General features: G+C 44.1%; 1 protein-coding gene across 1 annotated transcript in view; it reads right to left on the reverse strand.

The window, feature by feature from the left end:
* Window positions 1-21,169, reverse strand: part of Mypn (myopalladin) — a 64,570-nt gene that overhangs the window by 38,374 nt on the left and 5,027 nt on the right. Inside the window, exons 2-3 of the mRNA XM_055598846.1 lie at window positions 1,953-2,128; window positions 152-203 (exon numbers count right to left, since the gene is read on the reverse strand). Coding sequence (XP_055454821.1) covers window positions 152-203; window positions 1,953-2,128 — 228 coding nt within the window. The remainder of the gene's footprint in view (window positions 1-151; window positions 204-1,952; window positions 2,129-21,169) is intronic.

A 21,169-nucleotide genomic window follows, 5' to 3' on the forward strand; every position in this document is an offset into this window, starting at 1 on the left:
ACACACACACACACACACACACACACACACACACACACACACACACATTTTCTTGAAATGGAACGCTCTATCATGAAACCACCTCCTTCAAGTGCTAGACATTAGTTAGGGGTTCTCTTGCAGTCTGAGGATGTTTAGCTATCAGGATTACCGATTCATCTCTTCTTTGTTAGGGTCGCCTTCTGAGTCAGAGGAAGAGACTCCTGGAGAAATGAAAACAAGAGATGGGATTTTTTTAAACGACCATTTATTAAACAAATTCTTAAGCATCTGAAGACCTAAAAAGGAGTCTCAGACTTAGGAACAACCTAGTGGTTCCTCACGTGAACAATCTGGCAAAGGAGGAAGAGACCCTAAGAAGTGAAGGAGCCCACCAAGGGCACGTGCCAGTGGGTGGTGCAGGGCAAACGAACTGGACCATGGTCTCAATTCCAGAGTGTCAAGCACCTGCTAAGGTCAGTGGACTAACAGTCTTTGCAGGCATTCCCTGGCGTTCATAAATTCCCACCGAGTGGGTGAAAGGGTATTATTCTGGACTCCAAACATTGCAGGTGTAGGCGGGGGCTCTTCCGTCCTGTCCTAATATTAGCAAATCATCCTTCTTGTTGGGAGGGGGAGTGTTTGATGTCCAGATGCCAGAATGGACAAACAAACAGGAATACAATCTCAGTTCTCCTACCGGATGCCTGGTCCTAGATTTACTTCTAAACTCCAGGAATGCACAGTAGAGCTAAACCAGGAGGTATTCACTGTACTCCAAACACTTGAGGCTGAAAACACGGAACACATTCCGACCCATGTGTTTACTCACTGAACGTCTGTCAAATATTCAATATGTGCTTAGCTCTGTGGAAATCACCGAAAGATGAAAATAAAGAGGAATGTGACCACTTTGGTCTTGCAATCTTCTTGGCAAATGAGAGTTTACTCCATGATCATGTATTATGTAAGTGCCTGAGGCAAGGCATATACTAAGGTGTTGCACAGGCAGGAAAAAGTGCTAGGGAACAGTGCCCCAGCTGATATACAGGGGATGAAGCAAATAGGAACAAATGCTTAACAGATACCCAAGGACAACAAATTGATTTCTCCTTTAAAACTCTTCCTGTTTGGAACGCCTCAAGTGGCCACCAAACTTCTACGCCTGGCCCCTCACAGTGTGTGCCTCAACCAGCAGCTCAAGGGAAGTCATGTCATACCACATCCGTCCTCAGAACCTTCCAGAAGCAAAGTCTCGCAATGACTGAGAAGGACTCGGGTTCTGCTCACCTGCCTCCCTCCACCTTGAACTTCAGGCTTCATTGTCTGACACCTTCACCCTGGCTCAATCCATTCTGACCACATTGGCTTAACTCTTCATATTTTATTTAAATTGTTTTTGTTTATTATTATTATTACGTGTGTATGTGTGTGTGTAGGCATACATAGAGGTCGGATGACAACTTTTTGGAACTGATTCTTTCCTTCACTGTGGGAACCAGGGGTAAAACTCAGGTTCCAGGCTTTTATTCACGTGGACCACTACTGGCTATTTCCACCTCAAGACTGATGTTCTCTCAGGTCTGGGCTGCTGCACGTTCTGATTTCTCTGCCAAGGTGGCTTTCCCTTGACTTTCCTGTGACCACCACTTTATTTCTTTCAGGCCTTCCCTCAAATGCCATCGGACTAGTGAGGTCTGTATCAGTCGCCTAATTTAAATTACAGCCAACAATTCCTTTTCATTCTTTTCTATTTCTTCTATAATGTTGTGTATTTATCATCGTTTATCTCATTCAGTTGTAGTTTCTCCCACTATAATGTAATTTCATGTCAACTGAAGACTTTTGTCTACTTGTTCATAGCTATTATCTATCCCCAGTGTCCGGATGAGTAGAACAGGTGAATGTTTGTTTAATTACAGATAATTATATTTTGATAGTACATGCCATGCTCCAAAAATATTTAGCTTTACCTTCTATGTAAATCTCAGCAGAAGTTGAGTCTGTCCCATAGATGTTGGAAGCAAAGCATGAGTACCGCCCCGTGTCCTCCTCAAAGGCTTCGGCAATGGTCAGTGAGTGCAGGTTTCCCGCCTGCACAATGTGGATGTCTGGAGAATTTTCAAGCTCTTTGCCTTCACAATACCACCTGCAAGGATGAGAATATCGCCATCAGATACAAGGAAAACAGGAGAGTTATCAGGTATGCTAGTTTACCTGAAATCCCAACACTCTGGAGGTGGCGTCGGCAGAGTCAGAGGTTCGAGGTCATCCTAGGCTACATAGTGAACTAGAGATCAGCTTGAGCTATGGGAGACCATGCCTCAAAACATCTGCAGCAAACATCAAACCAACACAAAGGAATACAGCTAAGTGATAGGCTCAACAGCAGAGATGGCTCAGATATTTCCTGAGAAGGAAACTGACCAATTTAGAGTCAGAATATTAAGGCATCCGTTGTTATGGTATTATTTCATTGTAACAGTGAGAAGGGTTGGCAATATTCAAACCGCACTAATATTTTACCCTGAAACTCGAAAAGTGATTCTGTGACGGGAACTTTTGGTTTCTTTAAAAACCTAGTTATAAGGGCTGGAGAGATGGCTCAACAGTTAAGAGCACCATCTAGCGAGGGTATGAATGCCAGAGCCCCAAGAGGGGCCAAGATGCTCAGAAGAGTGTGTTACTCCCCTCCTCTGTTGTTGTGGCTGTTGGTGCTGTTGCTACCGTTGGCCGGTTGCAATTTGTTGCAGTTTGTCAAGTAGTCACCCACAGAGAAGAATTGACTATCATGGCCGCAAAGGTCAAACTTGTCCCAAGGAACCCGGTGTCCCTTCAGCAGGAAGTAGTCTAAAGATGTCTTCACCCCATTTCCCCTCTAACCTCCTTTCTCACCTACCTGATGTTGAGGGGTTAGAAGGGATTGGGGTGGAGAAGGGTGATAGATATAAGAAACCAATCAAATACACCTACTCGACTCCTACTGAAAATCACACTGGCAAGCTGGCTCGGAGGCGAAGAGTTATCACTGCCTGCGGGGATGCCTGGGTTTGGGTCCAAGCATGCTGGTCAGGGAGCTCACAACCTGGGATCCAGGCTCCAGGAAATCTGATGCTCTTCTGGCCTCCACAGGCACTGCATACCTGCATACAAACTCACACATATACACACAATTTTTTTTTCTAAAGAATCATACAACTGAGAGATGTTGAGGAAGCAAACACTACCATTCACAAAGCTGGGTCTGTGATACAGATGTTAATTTCTTTCCAGTTTTTTGTTGCATGCACCAAGTGCTGTTTATCTTATCCAAATAGCATCAAAGAGGCAATGAGTGTTTATGATATTGGATTCACTTATGTTCTGTCTGATCCTATGAGAAAATTAATTTATTCTGTTACTGCTTCTCCCAGGACTGACTTAGCTCTAGTAAATAGCTCATCTTAAATGTTTCTATGGATGATGCATGGTTTGTTTGTTTGTTTGAGAAAGGGTCTCACTGTGTAGACCTGCATGGCCTGGAACTCCCTAAGACCAGGTTGGCTTCAAACTCAGAGATCTACCTGCCTCTGCCTTGCAAGTACTAGGATCAAAGGTGTGGGCCACATGTCTGATCGGTCTTTTGTTTTAATTCTATATATTTAATTAGAACCTTTTACTATATATAACATATGGGAGTCTTTTTGCTGGCCAAAAGCTTATACAAAATAATATATGGGCTAGAGAGATGGCTCAGTGGTTAAGAATGCATATCTTGCCCAGGACTGCAGATAGAGCCCAGCATCCATGTCAGGTGGTCCATATCTGCTTCTGATTACCCCAGCTCAGGGTAATTAGATCCAACACCCTTTCTGGCATCCATGAGCACCTGCATTCCCATGCAGAGACACATACACATAATTTAAAAAAAAAAAAACAAAACATGTATCTTTTAAAAAAGAAAAAACAAAATGTGGAAGTGCATGATAAGAAAAACGAACATCGAAATTAAACAGAAATATAATTTCTCACATAACAGTTCTGGAAAAATCTTTTGATTGCTCTCATATATTTTAATGACAATGAAAAATAGTTTATCACTCAAGCTGGGTAGTGGTGGTGCACGCCATTAATCCCAGCACTTGGGAGGCAGAGGCTGGTGAATTCCTGAGTTCGAGGACAGCCTGGTCTACAGAGTAATTTCCAAGACAGCCAGGACTATGCAGAGAAATTCTCCCTTGAAAAATAAAAAATAAATAACCACCCCCAAAGAAACTAAAGAAAAAAAAAAAGAAAGAAAAATAGTTTCATTCTTGTGAAAGAACTGTGGGGGTGATGTTAAAATTACAGATAGACTTTATTTTTAGAACCAACTATATCGCATTGGAATCTGTGTACAGAGAGACTTGACAAACATACAAAATGAGAAACATACAGGTTTCTCTCGGAATATAGCAAGTGATTGGAAACAAGCTAACTGTCCATCATAAGGTCACTGTTTCCAAGCCAAGGTTCAGCCAGCACACAATGGAACACGGCAGCTCCAGATAAAGGTCAGAAGGAGCACAGACACAGAGTATCGACACAGATGGGTCTGTGAGGTATACTTAAGCCCGCCTGGCTTAACTCCCCCTCCCCCACCACGTGGTAAAGCCGGATTCTAAGGCACACTCTAGAAATCACACCTGTTTACCTACTTTCCGAAGTCAAGCTGCTTTCTACTCTTCCACAAACACATCACAGTCACCCCGGTGTTCAAGCCTCTGCCCAGGTTCTCTCTCCCTCTGTTTTTCTGCAACTATAAATATAACTCAATCCATCGACTGTGGCTCAGCTATCACCTCCCACACAAGGCTACACTTGCTGCCAATGGTTAGTATGTTTTCTAACTTCACCAGATGTCATGAAAGTTTTGATTGTATATGATCTTCACTGAGTCTCTTATGGTGCTGATCATGATTATGATGAGATAACATGCCATCCTATAGAAACGAAGACTCTAAGGCATTCTAAAGAGGCTGTTGTAATCCCAGCACTAGGGAAGGCAGAGGCAGATGGTTCTCTGTGAGTTCAAGGCCAGCCTGATCTGCAAAGGGAGTCAAGAGCGACACAGAGCAACCCTGTCTCGAAAAACAAACAAACAGAAAGACAAAAAAAAAAAAAAAAAGAGAGAGAGAGAGCTTGAAACAAAGCTGAGGAGCCCAGGAAAAGGTCCACCTCTTTTACTTAGATTGTACAAGGCTCAGGAGAAGGCTTCACAGATTTCTTGCAAAGAAAGGTCTCAGCTGTGAACAGAGCTCTATCAGACCCTGACAAGAGGCAATGGTTGACAGCGACCCTTGCATTTGAGCTTACGAATACTGAATGTAAGAGAGTTATTAGACCATTACAGGCACCAGCAGTGCCAACAGATAAGTGGACATGACTGATTCTGGCTCTCACAACATCATACCAACCGATATCATAGGACAAGCTATAGCTAGCTGAAGGTCTCAGATATCAGAATGCCCTGTGCAATTTACCAAATTGCGGTAAATTTGGCCATTTACAAAGAAATTGCTGGAAGCCTCAGAACTCAAAATGTCAGTACATTAGCTGAGAAATACAGTACTTTCTGAGCCAGATCTCAAAAAGCCTGGTTACAGCCTCCCAGATTGCCCTGAAAGTTGTTTTGTAGGCCAGGCTGACCTTGGATGTTTGCTCCTACCTCCACCCTCTGAGTGCTGGGATTACATATATGCATGCCCACACCTGGCATCCACTGTGGTATTTTTGTGATCCCTAAAATCATCTGCCCCAGATCTTCATAAAGGTAAGTCTGGCTAAGTGAGCCTGCTGATCACGTATCACTTTCTGGGAGAGGCTTCGAAGACCTTTTTCCCAGTATAGCCTCTTTTTTAATTAACTAATTTAATTTACATATCGGTCATAAGTCCCTCCCTTCTCTGCTTCCAGTCCCACCCTCCCTCCTGCATCCCCTCTCCCCTATTTCTCAGAATAGGGGAGGCCCCCCTTACCCAGACACCCCAGCTCACCTATTCACGCAAGGCCTGAGTTTGTCGCCACTTTATATTCATTGTATCATGCTAACCCAGGCATTGGCTACTTTTCTGTGGCAATGACCAAAACACCTTAGATAAGAACATAATGGAGGAAGGATTTATCTTAGCTCACAGTTTCAGGGAGTTTAGCCCTTGGTTATTTGACCCAATGCACTTGGGGAGAACCTATGGAAGCAAGAACACTATTAAGAGGAGCCCCTTTCGGGCTGGAGAGATGGCTCAGAGGTTAAGGGCACTGGCTGCTCTTCCAGAGGTCCTGAGTTCAATTCCCAGCAACCACATGGTGGCTCACAGCCATCTATAATAAGATCTGGTGCCTTCTTCTGGCCTGTAGGCACACAGGCTGATGGAACACTGTATCTATAATAAATAAATAAAACTCAAAAAAAAAAAAAAAAAAAAAAAAGAGGCCTTTCAGCCGGGTGGTGGTGGTGCACACCTTTAATGCCAGCACTGGGGAGGCAGAGGCAGGTGGATCTCTGTGAGTTTGAAGCCAGCCTAGCTCCAGGGCAGCCAGGGCTGTTACACAGAGAAACCCTATCTAAAATTAATAATAATATTATTATTATAAAACAAGAAGAGGCCTTTCAGGAGAAGAAGGAAGAGTATGACAGGAAGAGAGGAAGGGACTATGATTGTGATGTAAAGTGAATAAATTAAGTTAAGCTGGGCCTGGTGGTGAATGCTTATGGTCTCAGAACTCAGGAAGGCAGAAGCAGGCGGATCTCTGTGAGTTCAAGGCCAGCCTGGTCAACAAAGTGAGTCCAGGACAGCCAAGGCTACACAGAGAAACCCTGTCTCAAAAAGAAAAGAAAAAGAAGAGTCCTTTCACTTCATTGTGGACAGGATGCAGAGAGAACAAGGTAGTGAGTCACCTTCGAAGCCATTCCCAATGACCTACCCCCTCCGACTGGGCCTACTTCCTAATCTAATCTTCCAACCTTGGCATCAGGAGCCAGATGACCATTTATGCATTGAATGGTCACATGGGGACATTTATATCCAAACCACAGAACCTTCATTTGTCATCCTCTCGGCATCCTTACTATTTGAAATTCTATAAGCTTACTTTGTCACTGTTTGCCCCCCTCATTAGAAGGCTCACAAGCGACTTCACCTACAGCAGTGCCCTGGTTCATAGTAGGTACTCAGAAAAAAGTGTTGATGGACTTGTTGAATGACCAAGCGACGGGAAACATTCATAGTTAATGTTTGTGTTTATTTGCCTCATCAGATTCACTGCCTGTCTCTGAACTGCAGACACAGGACCTGAGGCTGCCAAGCCAGGTTCTCCCAGAGCACACAGCTGTGAAACAGCCTGAACAGGTGTAACCACTGGGCTTTCAACTAAATGCTGTGCATTGAGCACATTCGATGTCATTACTTTCCACTTGAAATACCCATAAATTGAAAAGATTTTTTTGTTGTTGTTGTTCCTGCATGAGGGTGTTGCAATAGAGTCTCTTGTAGCCAAGAGACTGGTTGAGTGGACAAGGATGATCCTGAATTTCCCATCCTTCTGACCTCACATCCTGAATGCCAAGATTACAGAATAATAATAATAATAATAATAATAATAATAATAATAACCTCTTTAAAGGCACAAAGCCACAGAAACTCAAAGAATGAGTAGGAACTTGAGAGCAGAGACTAGCCTTCAGGCACGGTGAGAAGACGGACAGCACATAGAGCAGGACAGAGGGGAGTTGCAAATCAAGTATTTCCTTGGGGCTGTCAGTCAAAGATGCACTGATACGGCCAAATCCCAGAAATCTGGGACATGGAGACATGAGATTGCTGACAGCAGGGGAGAGGACGTGGAGTATAAAATGGGGGGAAAGGTTACAAGTTTGTGAAATGAGCGTCCAACCCAGGTCATTGCCCCTCAGCTGAGCAGTCATTGTCCCAGGAAGGCTGGACGACAGCTGTCTCAGACAGAGCAAGGGAAAGAAGGCCTTCAGGAGGGAGCTCTCTGAAGGCCTTAACCTCACAGGCCAGGCCATCCTGAAGTTTCACAAACGGATGGTAAAATTGAGGTGAATTTGTTTCACATCCAAATTCAAAGAAAACACCACCAATAGCCTGGCAGTGGCGGCTCACGCCTTTAATCCCAGCACTTGGGAGGCAGAGGCAGGCGGATCTCTGTGAGTTTGAGGCCAGCCTGGTCTACAAAGTGAGTTCTGGGACCGGCAAGGCTACACAGAGGAAACCCTGTGTTAAACCCCACCTCTCGCAAAAAGAAGCCACCAGCAAGAGCCAAGTCAACAATAAATTAGGTCAAAATGATCAGAACGTCTGTCCTTCAGCAGCTGCAGTTTACACAGCTGAGCACTGCATGAAGCAGCGGTGGGTGCCGGAGCTGCATTGAGAGGCACAGAATTTCGGGGTTAAAGTTTTCCCAACAACACACAATAACAACTATTAGCATAGCATTTGTTACAGAATTTCCTTATTTACATATTCAGCTTTTTATTACATCTATTTATTTGTGGGTGGGACCCCTAGCATGTGTGGAGGTCAGGAGACAATCTGGGGGACTTGGGTCTTTTCATCATGAGGGCCTCCAGGGATACATTTTTTGTTTTGTTTTGTTTCGTTGAGACTAAATACTTTTCGATATTAAAACGTGACAATGTATTGAGGCAACATAATAAGAAAAAAAAAGTCAGGGTGCTAGTTTAACGTAGGGACGCTCAGCTGCCACCAACAGACAGAGGTCAACAGAAAATAGCCTACACTAGCATATAAAGAAGCATCTTGCTGAACTAACGTCTCTGTGAGAACAAAAGCAAGATTATTTGCCCTTTGTGTTCCCATTTACACTGACGGGGCCAAAGCTGTGGTAAGTAAAGAGGCCTGGTGAGCTTCGGCCACATTGACTGAAGCCTGTCTCAGAGCTGGCAGTGGTACCAAGCCCACCACACCCACAATGAGCAGGCTTTGACAAAGCCTTAGTTTTAAATCATTAGTGTTTTCCCCCCTTTGGAGGCAGGGTCTCACTATGTAGTCTGGGCTGGCCTACGTCGACCAGGTTGCCCTCTGCCTCCCAGGTGCTGGAACGAACGGTGCATACATCCAGTAACTTTTGCGTGGATCTTAGCCTGAGTCTATGTTTTTCAATACTCTGGGTGGTGGAGAGGGATGTGGTGCAAGGCATTTCCGCCTCCTGCGGGAGCGTCCTTGTGTCATGCTCGAACTGAAGGCTAAACTAACTGCGTAATGCGCGACATATTTTTAACTTGAAAGGCCCACCGGTAGGCAGGTTATGGACACTCAGACATGGGTATTCCACAGGCATTTTCTCACCAACCCACGGAAGCAACTTGTCCTCTCAAGTAAAAAAAAAAAAAAGAGAGAGAGAGCATTTGTTGCTGATGGATTAAAAAATGTCTTTTCCAGCCGGGCATGCTGGCGTCATCCCAGCACTCAGGGAGGCACAGGCAGGCAGGTTGCCATGAGTTCAAGGCCAGCCTGGTCTACAAAGCGAGTCCAGGACTGCCAGGACTATTGAAACCCTGTCTCAAAATAAATAAACAAACAAACAAACAAATAAGTAAGTAAGTAAGTAAGTAAATTTTTTTCTAGGTGAAATTAGGAAACTTTTGTGTCTCCCACAGTGGGTTTAGGTTTCTTAACTATCTTAAAATTTTGGTGTTTTTTTTTTTTTTTTTTAATGAAATCAATGATTTAACAAATGATGGGGCTTTTTATTATTATTATTATTCCATAGAAGAAATGTGTTACTTTTGGAAGATCTGTGTTATTCATTTTCCAAATGACAGATGGAAGTGCTGTCTGTGCTGAGTTCAAAATAATCGGAACACTGTGACTTCAGCCCAAACAGCGCGTTATGATAAGCTGAGCGCAGAAGCAGATACAAGAGCCAGCTGTCTTCCTTTAAGCTAGACAGCAAAGAGAACTGCAAAAAAAAAAAAAAAAAGTGCAACACGGCTGGGGAGTTGTCCTGGTTGTTAAAGTGCCTATTGTGCAAACATGAGGGTTTGGGGGTGTGCCTGAAACAGCCCCCCAAGGGGAATTATGGAAGTGGAGGTAGGTGGATCCCTGGAGCTCACTAGCCAGCCAGGGTGAGAGCTCCAGTTTCACTGAGGGAGCCTGTCTCAGGAAATAAAGTGGAGAATCCAGTGAGGAAGATAACAGGTGTCAACCTCTGGCCTCCATGCTCGAGCTCTCACACACATGTACATACACATAGATCACACACATATCGTACAAACACTAAAGCAATGCCATTCTTCTGGCTAAACTTTTTTGAATCAGAAAATAGTCTTCATCAGATTATTTAGAGTGACATGTTTTATTATTATTTTTTAAATGAATGAATATTTGGAACATTCTGCAGTTTTCATGTCTAACACAATCTGTAATTAGAACACATGTAAACAAGATTGCTAGGCAGGAGAAGAGGCTCGGTGACAGAGTGCTTGTTTAGTTAGTGTTTGATAACAGGAGCTCAGTTCCTTCCCAGGAAGGGGGAGGGAAGGTGGAAAAGGGGAGGGGGAGGAAGGAGAGAAAGAAGGGGGACCTTAAAGACCTCAGTGATCTTTAAGATTGTAAAGGGGGCTGGAGGTGCTGGCTCATGACTTTGAGCCTAGCACTCTGGAGGCAGAAGCAGGCAGATCTCTGTGAGCTCAAGGCCAGCCTGGTCTACAAAGAGAGCTCCAGGACAGCCAGTGCTACACAGAGAAACCCTGTCTCAAAAACAACAACAAAAAACAAAACAAAACCCAAAAACAAAGCAAAAGTGTAACTAAAAAAAAAAAAAATGAGAAGCAGTGGTGTACTGTGAGAGACCTAGAGGAAAATAAACAGGAAGCTACAAGGAGAACTGAAAGTAGTCTGTGCTATATTTGCTGCTTTTCTTTCTTTCTTTCTTTATAGTTCCTCACTCTGTGGCCCTGGCTGGCATGGAACTCAATTTGTAAACCAGGCTGGCCTCGGTCTCTCAGAAAACCTCCTGCCTCTGGAATATTGCCACCACACCCTGATGGCACTTTCACTTTCATATTAAGTTTTCTGTGTGTTGGTGTTCTCGTTGCATGGATGTCTGTGTCCGTGTGTGTGCCTGGTATTCATAGAGGGTGGAGCTGGGGTTCTAGAGGGTTGTGAGCTGCTTTGTGGGAAGTTAGCCCAGGTCTTCGAGAGGAGTAATTCTGTGGTGCTCTTAGCCATTTAGCCTTCTCTCCAGCAGCTGCATTTGAATTTTTAAGCAATGTATTGGTTTTTGGTGTTTTGTTTTGCTTTTTTTCCCCAAACAAATATAAGTAGTTGTTTTTAAACAAATAAAGGCCTTCCTTTATAGAAATATTATAGTTAAGATTGCTCCTCCTGACCAATAAAAGTGCAATCATCCCCCATAATCGTAGCCAGAGGGAACTCTGTGGGGTGGATTCTCATGCCTGAGCCCTTTGTCAGCGGTATTTTCACCCTTACTCAGCAGATCACTGTGGCTTCGGCTAGGCTGAGGCACAGCCCCTTTATCTCTGACTTTGACACTGAGAAACCGGAGTGCTCAGGCTGCCGTCTGAAAGGCTGCTAAACCTCGCCAGCCACCCTGAAGACATCTGAGGGTCGGAGAGGGACATCTGACCACAGAGCTACCTCTGTCAGGGAGTGGTTTCATGGAGATGACCTCACTCATTCCAGGTTTCCAGAATGCCCATCCCTATGACACTCAGACAATGGCAGGAGGTGCCCAGCATGATTCAGGGCTCAGAAGAAATGAGTCACTGGGTTGGGGAAACAGGGCAGATCCAAATCTACCTTCTACATGCTGGAGTCACCCTCCAAGCCTGCTGGCTTGGCCAGCTATCAAGCCATGGAAGGAAGACGCTCAAGAAATATGTTTTCCAGATTTAACTGGTCTTTTTTTTTTCTTTTTGGCTGCCTATCATTACCATTCTACTGTTAGATTACTAGCGCATCTAAAACATGACTTGGGTAAATATTGTGACTTGGCATTTTAGCACGTTAGCCAGGTTCTAAGTATAATTTGAATGTGCTGTTCTGACTCACCAGTAATAGCGCTCTTTAAGAGAGCCATTACTCAGAGCCCTCTTTTAACCTCGCCCAGTCCTTCCAAAGTCCCCAAGGCATCTCTATTATTCTGTTAGCCTCCTGCCCCCTTTCCTTCCTAGAACCTACAGATGCTGTATTATTTGTAGGTTCGGGTGTTTAATGTCTCTTTCCCTAACTGGTTGTGAAAACCACGAGAGCCATCAAGGACTCAAAGCTATGTTGTATTTTAAAACAACTTACACTCTCCTCTTAGAGACGTGTATGTGTGCTGGGCAGTGGTGGTGCGCACATTTGATCCTAGCAATTGGGAGGCAGAGGCAGGTGGATCTCTGAGTTCTAGGCCAGCCAAGTCTTCAGAGTGAGTTCCAGGACAGGTAGGGCTATACCTACCTGTCTCAAAAAAACAAACAAAGGGGGAAATGTGTGAGTTCTTTCTGTTGAGAGCTAGTTGGCAACCTAAGAGAAGCACAAATAAGCAGCTGTCTCATCTGATGGCACTGAGACCACACACCCCTTACCACTCAGCCAAATTCATGGAGAGCAAAGGTGATGGAATAAGAAAGAAGAGGAAAGGAATTCCTATGCCTGGGCTGACCTTGGCCTCACGATTCCGCTTTTTCCTCCCAGGTGCTGGCATTATGAACTCACCACAGCTGGCTCCCGGCATTCTTTCTTTCTTTTTCTTTCTTTTTTATTTTTTGAGACAGGATTTTTATTTTATTTATTTATTTTTTTATATCTCAGGCTGGCCTCAAACTCTCCATAGCTGAGGATGATCTTGAACTTCTGACCATCCTCTTGAATTCTTCTGTTACTGGGGATCAAACCAGGCCTTTGTGCCTATAGCTGAATTTCATCCCCTATAATATGTTTTAAAGACTAAATTCCTTTGGTCAAGGATCACCTGTCCAAAACTTTGAGTTTTCCTAGAAACTTTTTCTTTCAAACTGTTGCATTTGATGTTTAAATTACTACACAATTTGCTTATTTATTAAAGTTATCCTTTATTGTCTGTTCTCCTTCCCGGAATGAAGTATTTCAGGGAACTTCACTTTCCTTACAGGACTCCTGTGTCCCTAAAGATTCCTAATACCCAGCAAGTGCCGTGAGTTGTTACTGAATGAGCAGACAGGGTTTCAGGCTTCGTTGACATCAATTTGATGTACTGTGTTTAAAAGTATAATTTATTCCTTCATTTTGTCCGATAAGTTGGGGAGGGTGCGTGTGTGGGCGCTTCTGTGCTTGCACAGGTGAAGGCCAGAGGTCAATATTATTGGTGTCTTCCTCAGTTACCTGCCACCTACCTAGGTCTTTTTTTTTTTTTTCCATTTTTTAAATTTATTTATTTTTATTATTAGTTACATTTTATTAACTTTGTATCCCAGCTGTATCCTGCTCCCTTATTCCCTCCCAATCCCAAACTCCATCCCTCATCTCCTCCCTGCCCCTTTCCAAGTCCACTGATAGGGGAGGTTCTCCTCCCCTTTCATCTGATCCTGTTTTATCAGGTATCTTCAGGACTGGCTGCAAAGCTCTCCTCTGTGGCCTAGCAGGACTGCGCCTCCCTTGGGGGGGGAGGGGTCAAAGAGCCAGTCATTGAGTTCCTGTCAGAAATAGTCCCTGTTCCCCTTACCAGGGAGCACACTTGGATACTGCTACCTAGGTCTTTATTTATTCACAGGACAGGGTTTCCCACTGGCCCATGAAGCACATGGGTTTGATTTGGGTGCTCTCGGTGGCTAGCATGCACCAGCGAGGCACCCTGTCACACATCCCCAGCCCTGGGGCCACAGCATGCTGCCATGCCTACGTTATCACGTCAATGCTGAGGAGCCAAATTCAGGCTTGTGAGACAAGCATTTTACCAAATGAGCCACCCCCTGCTGTTACATCTTCTAGAACAAGCTCTTTGGTTAGCTCCGCTGGGAGCTGTGTCGGTGTTGCTTTTCCTGAGCTGTTTGAAACCCAGGCCTGTTCGGGACCTTCAGCTCTGATTACAGGAGACAATGGTTCCTGGTGTTTGCTGGGGAGAGGCAGCCGTGATTTCAGATAGGCGGACACTGTGTACCAGAAGCGCCTCAACCCTCCTGGCTATTGTTAGCTATCTGGGCCACTGCCCAGCCCCTCCAGAACACACTTGCTGCATTGGCTCCTGCAGTCAGGACTGTGCTTTGTGCTCAGCCCAAGCAAAGAAAAGTGGGAAGCCCTGACCCACGCAGCTGGTCTAAGTGCAGTCCCCAGGTTGATCACGCTGACTGCCAGGGGCCTCTCCTGGCCATTGGTTTTTCCCCTCTGAGTCTGGAGCATGTCCAGAAGAGTTCCCAGCACCTACTCCATCTTTTCTGGGATATTATTGGGATTTAGGGTTTCCTTTTCAATAAGGGTTCACACTGTTTAAGATGTCGGTGAATCTTTAGGTTTACAGGACCCTTCCAAGGCCTTTATTGCGTATATTCGGGCGGTATACATTACTATTGCATTATTTATCTTAAAGAGGACGCCTCCAGTTTGTACATGCGTCAAGACTCACAAAGCTGGCATCTGTCTTCTCTATGGGATGTCTACCTCTTAGAGTAGACGTCTGAAAGTCTCAGGTTTGAGGCTGGTGATGTAGTGTGATTGGTAAAGTCCTGCCTAGCATGCATTCTTTGGTCCTCCCCAGCACCAAAGAAACCAGATTCAAAGGTCCACAGTTGTAGCCCCAAACTCTGGAGGTGGAGGCAGCAGAAACAGAAGTTTGTCTTTGCTAAGTTTGAGGCTGTCTTGAGGTACAGGGTTTCCTGTCTCAGATACACAGATGGCAGTCTGTACGGTTTTTCAGTTGGGTCAGGGTGGGGATTGAAGAAGAGACAGGCACATGTGCTCAGCCTGCCATTTTAGTATGACCCCCCCTTCACTTCTAACGTGCCTGCTGTGCCCACTACCCTTAAATACCGCCGAGGTCACAACACTATTAAGTTAGATACTTTATATTTAACTTAACTTAGGTTACTTCGGTTTTCATCTTGTTTACCTATAATTGGCACTCAGTATACTTCACAATATATTCCTTCCTTTACAAAAGAGCTTTATTTACTAATTTTTGAGACAGAGTCTGTGTAGCCCAAGCTGCCTTCTAACTCTAAATCTTCCTGTCTTGGACTCCAGAGTGACATGCCCAGTTCTACCTGCTCCTTCTTAGGGCACCTCTTCTTTTTCATATTTGTCCCTGTTTTTGTGTTACCATTTGAGCTGCACCTTCCCAGCATCCTCTTTTGAGGGGCCAGTTTCCTTATTGACCCAAAATTTTTATTTTGGCGTTTCTTTACAACTCTGAGTAGACAGGAGTGATACAATAACAACACTGATGAAGACAATGGCTGACTTAGATTGGAGGCCAACCACGGAGGGTTTCAAATGACTCCAGTGGCTTGGATTACACACCATCCTCAGGGTTTGGGGCAATTCTTTTGAACTATTTACTTTATTTTATTTCTTTACTTATTTATTTTGGCTTTTCAAGACAGGGTTTCTCTGTGTAGTCCTGACTGTTCTGAAACTCACTCTGTAGACCAGGCTGGCCTCAAACTCACAGGGCTCTGCCTGCCTTTGCCTCCCAAGTGCTGGGATTAAAGGTGTGTGCCACTTTTGTCAAGTCTTGGGGCAATTCTTTTGTGACAAAAGTAGGGGAGGGGAAACTGATATTGATTTTATGCTTAGACAAAATAAAATGCAAAAAGATAATAGATTATGACAGTTGTGTTTATCTTTAAAAATGGAGTTTATTTTAACAGTCTAAAGCTAATATTCTATACTATATTAACAGAGTGATAGGCAAAATTGATGAGCTCCATAGGAGAAAAAAAAAAAAACCTGTTTGTAAATTCTATGTATTTTTTTAAATTTAGCCTTGGAAGATGACTCAGTGGATGAAATGCTTTCCATGAAAGTCGGAGAAACAGTCTAGTTCTCTAGCAAGCTCGTGGAGGAAGGAGAGAATCTACTCCTGTCATTTGTCCTCTGACCTCCATGTACATACTGAGACACGTACACACACACAGCTCTCTCTTACACATGCACACAAATTAATTTTTTTTCTCCCTTTTAAATATAGGCTATCTTATTCCCAGTGCTGGCCTTTATCTCCCAAGCACTGGGATTAAAGGCAGGTGCCATGACAACTGGCTGCCTGTTTAAAATATCAAACTTCCTAGCGAAGAGGACAAAATCTCACAAAGCGTTAAAGGGTTGCTAAGGTCAGAAATAAGACTGGAGCACAAAGGGCCGCCGCTTCTGATCAATAGTAAGAACGGGAGACGCTGCAAACAAAATCTGCAACCAAACTTTCATCAAGGCAGCAGTCGTGGGATGAGGAAAAAACTCTCAAATGAGAATGATTTGTGAATTCAGCAAGGTTGTGAAAGTCAATTATATTTCTACATATGGTAAACACAGCATGCCGTTTCTAAAAAAGATAGCATTTACAGTTGTATAAAAAAATGAAATACCCATGAATAAAACAACAATTTGGTAAAAGCTAAAGAAATGATTTTTAAATCTTTAGTGAGGCAACTAAACCAACCTGAGAGGCAGCTTATATAAGAGCAACTGCCTTACATAAGGCTTAGATTCCAGTCCTAGCAGCACGGGCTCTCCTGTAATCCCAGCAAGAGATCACAGAAGATTACAACCCAGTCAAGAGACTGGGTGGAGGGTCAAAGGAGGAAGGCCAGCCTGGCAGTTCTTGGCTAGCAGGAACTACAAAACCCTGTTTCTAAAACATAAAGCCATAACTAAACAAAACAAATTTGTTAAAGGATACCTAAGGAAATGGAATGATAACCCTGTTTGTGAATATTAAAGCCCCCTTTTTTTTGAGGAAAGGTTTAACTAAATAGCCCAGGCTGACCTTGAATTACTCTGTAGCTCAAGCGGGTCTTGAACTCATGACCCTTCTGCTTCACTTCCCCCCCCCACATAGCTGGGATTACAGGTCTGTTCCACCAAGCTCAGCTACTGTTCAGACTATTTTAAAAGTCTTACAAACAGAAAAGAAAACAAACAAACAAACAAACAAGTAATTCAATAGAAAACTAGGACCGAGTAGGGCCAGCAAGATGGCTCAGGGATAAAAACGCTTGCCGCCAAGCCTGATGGCTCAGGTTCTATCCCAGGAACCCACATGGTGGAAGGAGAGAGAGAACTGACCCCTGTAAGTTTCTCTCTGACCTCCATGATCACTCCATGGCACGTGTGTAAAATAAATAAATAAACAATAAGTAAAAGTTTAAAACAAATACTAAATACTGCGAGACAGTACTCCATACCCATTATATTGGTTAAACTGGTGATTTTGATATTGGCAACAATGCAGAATAACCAAAACCGTTCACCATTTTGGTGAGAACGTAATTAGAACAGTTTTTGGGAAAACAATTTGCCGAAATCATGAGGTTGAAATTACACATGCGCTGCCTACAATTCCGCCCTTATCTGTGGTTCTCCTCCTGCCTGGGGAGCTGTTTCTCACCAGCCCAGGAAGGGCAGAAGACAGAAATGCAGAGCTTGAAAGGCCAGTGAGCACGACGGAGATCAAGCACTCTGGGAACCACTTCAGGGAGCTAGTTTAATTTTAATTCCAGAACAAAGGCTGTCTACCCCTTGGAGAGTCGGTGGGAGCGTCAAGGATAGGTGGAACTAGGCACTTCAAGGATGCTTGATTTGCATTAAAGAGCAAGCTATTATATGACTGGGAGCACAGTACTTAATCATCCTTTCTATAGGTGCGGGGAGGGAGAGCTAGCAGGGAGCTGTGTCAGAGGCCATGTGTCAAATGTGGTTAGGGGCATCTATGTCTAGAGACACTCTCCAGATGAAGTCAGGCAGAGAGCAGGAGACCCTGCTGGAGAGAGGGAGTCCTGCACCTTAGCTCAGAATGGCTATCGGGACAGCAACCTCAAACGCAGGGTCCTTCCAACACCTATCCAAACTAACAAAACAAGTATATATTGGATATATCCAGGATATATTGGAAGTTTATACTATCGTACACGTGGGGAAAAAACAAAAACACTGAAGCAGACCATACACGGGTTAATGCAACACTTCAGCCGCATGGTAATACACCATACAGCAATGAAAATGGGTGAATAGCGTTATGTATACTTAAGGAAGCAAAGTCACATAGCACAAGAGCATAGGCATTCTCCTTCCGCTCACCTGACATTCATACATGACAGACTTACTAATCCACCTACACTGTGTGTTGGGGGCGGGGTGCATGTGCCACGGCGCACAAGTGGAGGTTGGAGAACAGCCTGCAGGAGTCAGCTCTCCCCCTCCACCACGTGGGCCCTGCAGATCAGATTCTGGTTGTCAGCCTTGCAGGCAAGCATCTTCAACCTGCCACGCCAACTTGCTGGCTGCGAAATTCTTTTTTTTTTTTTTTTTTAACTTTTAAATTATAGACAAAGTAGAGACACACACATTGTTACGTGCCATCTGTTAGCAACAAGTTACCAGCCGCCTGTTGAAACACAGTGTCTGGCCTCATCTTGAGACTCTGATGCAGGGGCTCCTGGGCAGGGCCTGTGAAGTTGCCAGGCTGTTCAGGTCCCTCATGCTGAAGGCCAGCAAGCCACTCTGCCTGCTTTGACAGCTTTCTGGAGCCGCCCTCTCTTACTTGGAAACCATCTCTGCCTCATGCCTCATGGTCTGGGAACATCAGTTCTTTATACTCAGCAATTGCCTTGCTGTTTGCCCCGAGGGCTTTACATTTTCTCTTCCTTCACCTTGCAATACTTTCCCCACCCTCTACGTGGGTAGGCTAACTCCCAGTCATCCTTCAGGCATCGACTCTAGTACCACTTTTTAGAGAAAAAAATTCCCAACCAGTCATTAGGTTTGTCCCCTACTGTGTGTTCCCTTCTTTATAAAGTCCACCACTATTAAAATTTGTAGAATTTTAATTATCTGATCCCCTAATAGTCTCCAAGCCAGTGTTTCTCAGTTCACGGATAGTGACCCCTTTGCATTACGAACCACCCTTTCCCGGGAGTCCCACATCAGATGTCTTCCATGTCAGATAGTTACATTATGATTCCTAACAAAATTATAGTCATGAAGTAGCAGTGAAAATAATTTGATGGTTGGGGGTCACCACAATGTGCGTTAAAGGAGTGCAGCATTAGGAAAGCTAAGAACCACTGCTCTAAGCATTCTGAAGACAGAATTTGTGAGTCTTGCTTGATGTTTTAACCTTAGATACAAGACGTATAAATGTGTTAAATACCCGTTGGATAAATGAGTGGATGTGGAGTTCCCCAAAAGGCAAAAGAAAAAGCCCTGATAACAAAATAGGAATTGCTTCTGTAAGATTTAAGATTTCTTTCCTTTCTTCCGTTTTCTCTGTCCCCCACCCCCGCACCCTCACCACTAACGGTTTCTCTAAGTAGACCCGACTGTCCTGGAACTTGCTCCATAGACTAGGATGGCCTTGAACTCAGATATATGCCTGTCTCTGCCTCCCAAGTGCCAGGATTAAGGGCATGTGCCACCACACCACCTGGGTTGATATAGCCTTTCTTTATTCTATTTTTAGAGGGAGTCTCATGCAGCTCCAACTTGCTAAGTAGCCAAGGAGGACCTCAAACTTCTAACCCTCCTAGCTCTACCTCCCAAACGCAGAGATTAAATACATGAGCCACCATGGCCCCACGATACCCTCTCTTCTGCTTTTAAAACAACGATCACATTTCCCTTTTATTTCCTTGGCACGATACTTTGAAGCAAATGTCCAGAAAGTAGCAATAAGGAAACATAACAACCATAACAGGCACTGATACTATAAAAAGGTAAACTTGGCTGCCTTAGAAGTCTGTGTACAAGCAAACACAGTGACCCAGCTGCACATTCCTGAGCAAAGAATTTGGAGTCGGGACCCAGAAAGGGATCAGGGCCATTTGCTGTGGATTCCTGCAGACTCTTTCATCTGTGGCTACCACACCAGTGGATGTCATTTTCTAAAACTCGAAAATGAAACTCTGCCAGAGCTTAACCAGCTTTCAGAAATGCTAATATCAGTGAGCTAGAATCTCACGTCTACTGAGAGATCGCAACACAATTAACCAAGAGTATAAGCACAAATGTATTCTCAGTTAAACTGAAGTTAAATGAACACGGGTAAAATATCAGTGACATACAGGAGCCCTGAGACAGCTGCCTAACACACTTATATTTTCTTAGAAGTAGAAAACTTCATTTTCTTCTTGACCACGATACTTCTAATGACAAGCTGAAATGACTCATTGTTTTACTATTGTTTGTTTTTGTTTTGTTTTTTGAGACAAAGTCTCAGGTGGCTCTGGAACTCACTACTTTGACCAGAATGGTGAACGTTTGATCCTTCTTGCCTCCACCGCTAAAGTTCTAGGATTACAGGTCTGCACCACCATGCCTGATTTATGTTTTGCTATGGATTGAACCTGGGGCCTCACGAATGCTAGGCAAAGATAGTACCAGCTGATTTCAGCCCTAGCTCGCTCAGCTTTGACGTACTTTTAGAAGAATCATATGGATCAGAAATCTGTGTTGCTGGGTCCTACATGACGTTCCGGGAGCTTTGCTGTCTGACAAGGTTTCCGGCTCTCTCTGCCGCAGCTCCTTTAAGCCTAAGCATGCTCATCTTATCTTCAAAGTGTGTTGGGGGATGGTATTTTTTTTCTGAGAGAGTTACTGAGAAAAGTTGGAAAATATTTTCCATTCTAGCACTGGACTGAGTCAGAAGTTTCTCTTCACTGTCCCGTGTGTGGCCAGTCTGTTTGTAAACACCAGGGAAACACAAACACTCCCTCTGTCCTTTTAGATCAACTCAGCTTTATATAAGGACACTGAGGCAGGCTCTTCCCGGTGTCCAGGCTAACTCTTTGGATGTCCTAATTCCTTTGAGACAGGGTCTCAGGTTGGCTTCAACTCATGTGTAGCTAAAAGTAACTTTGTAGTCTTGATCCTTCTGTCTCCACCTTTGGAGTGCTTAAATAGGGGTTCACCACAACTCCTGGCTCTGGCTGTATTTCTGACTGAGAATTGTAATCTTTCCAGACCCTCAGCCTCAAAGCTCATACGCATCCTCCATA

The sequence above is a fragment of the Psammomys obesus genome, unplaced genomic scaffold (genome assembly GCF_907164565.1).
Source record: "Psammomys obesus unplaced genomic scaffold, mPsaObe1.curated_primary_1811, whole genome shotgun sequence".
Classification (NCBI taxonomy): Eukaryota; Metazoa; Chordata; class Mammalia; order Rodentia; family Muridae; genus Psammomys; species Psammomys obesus.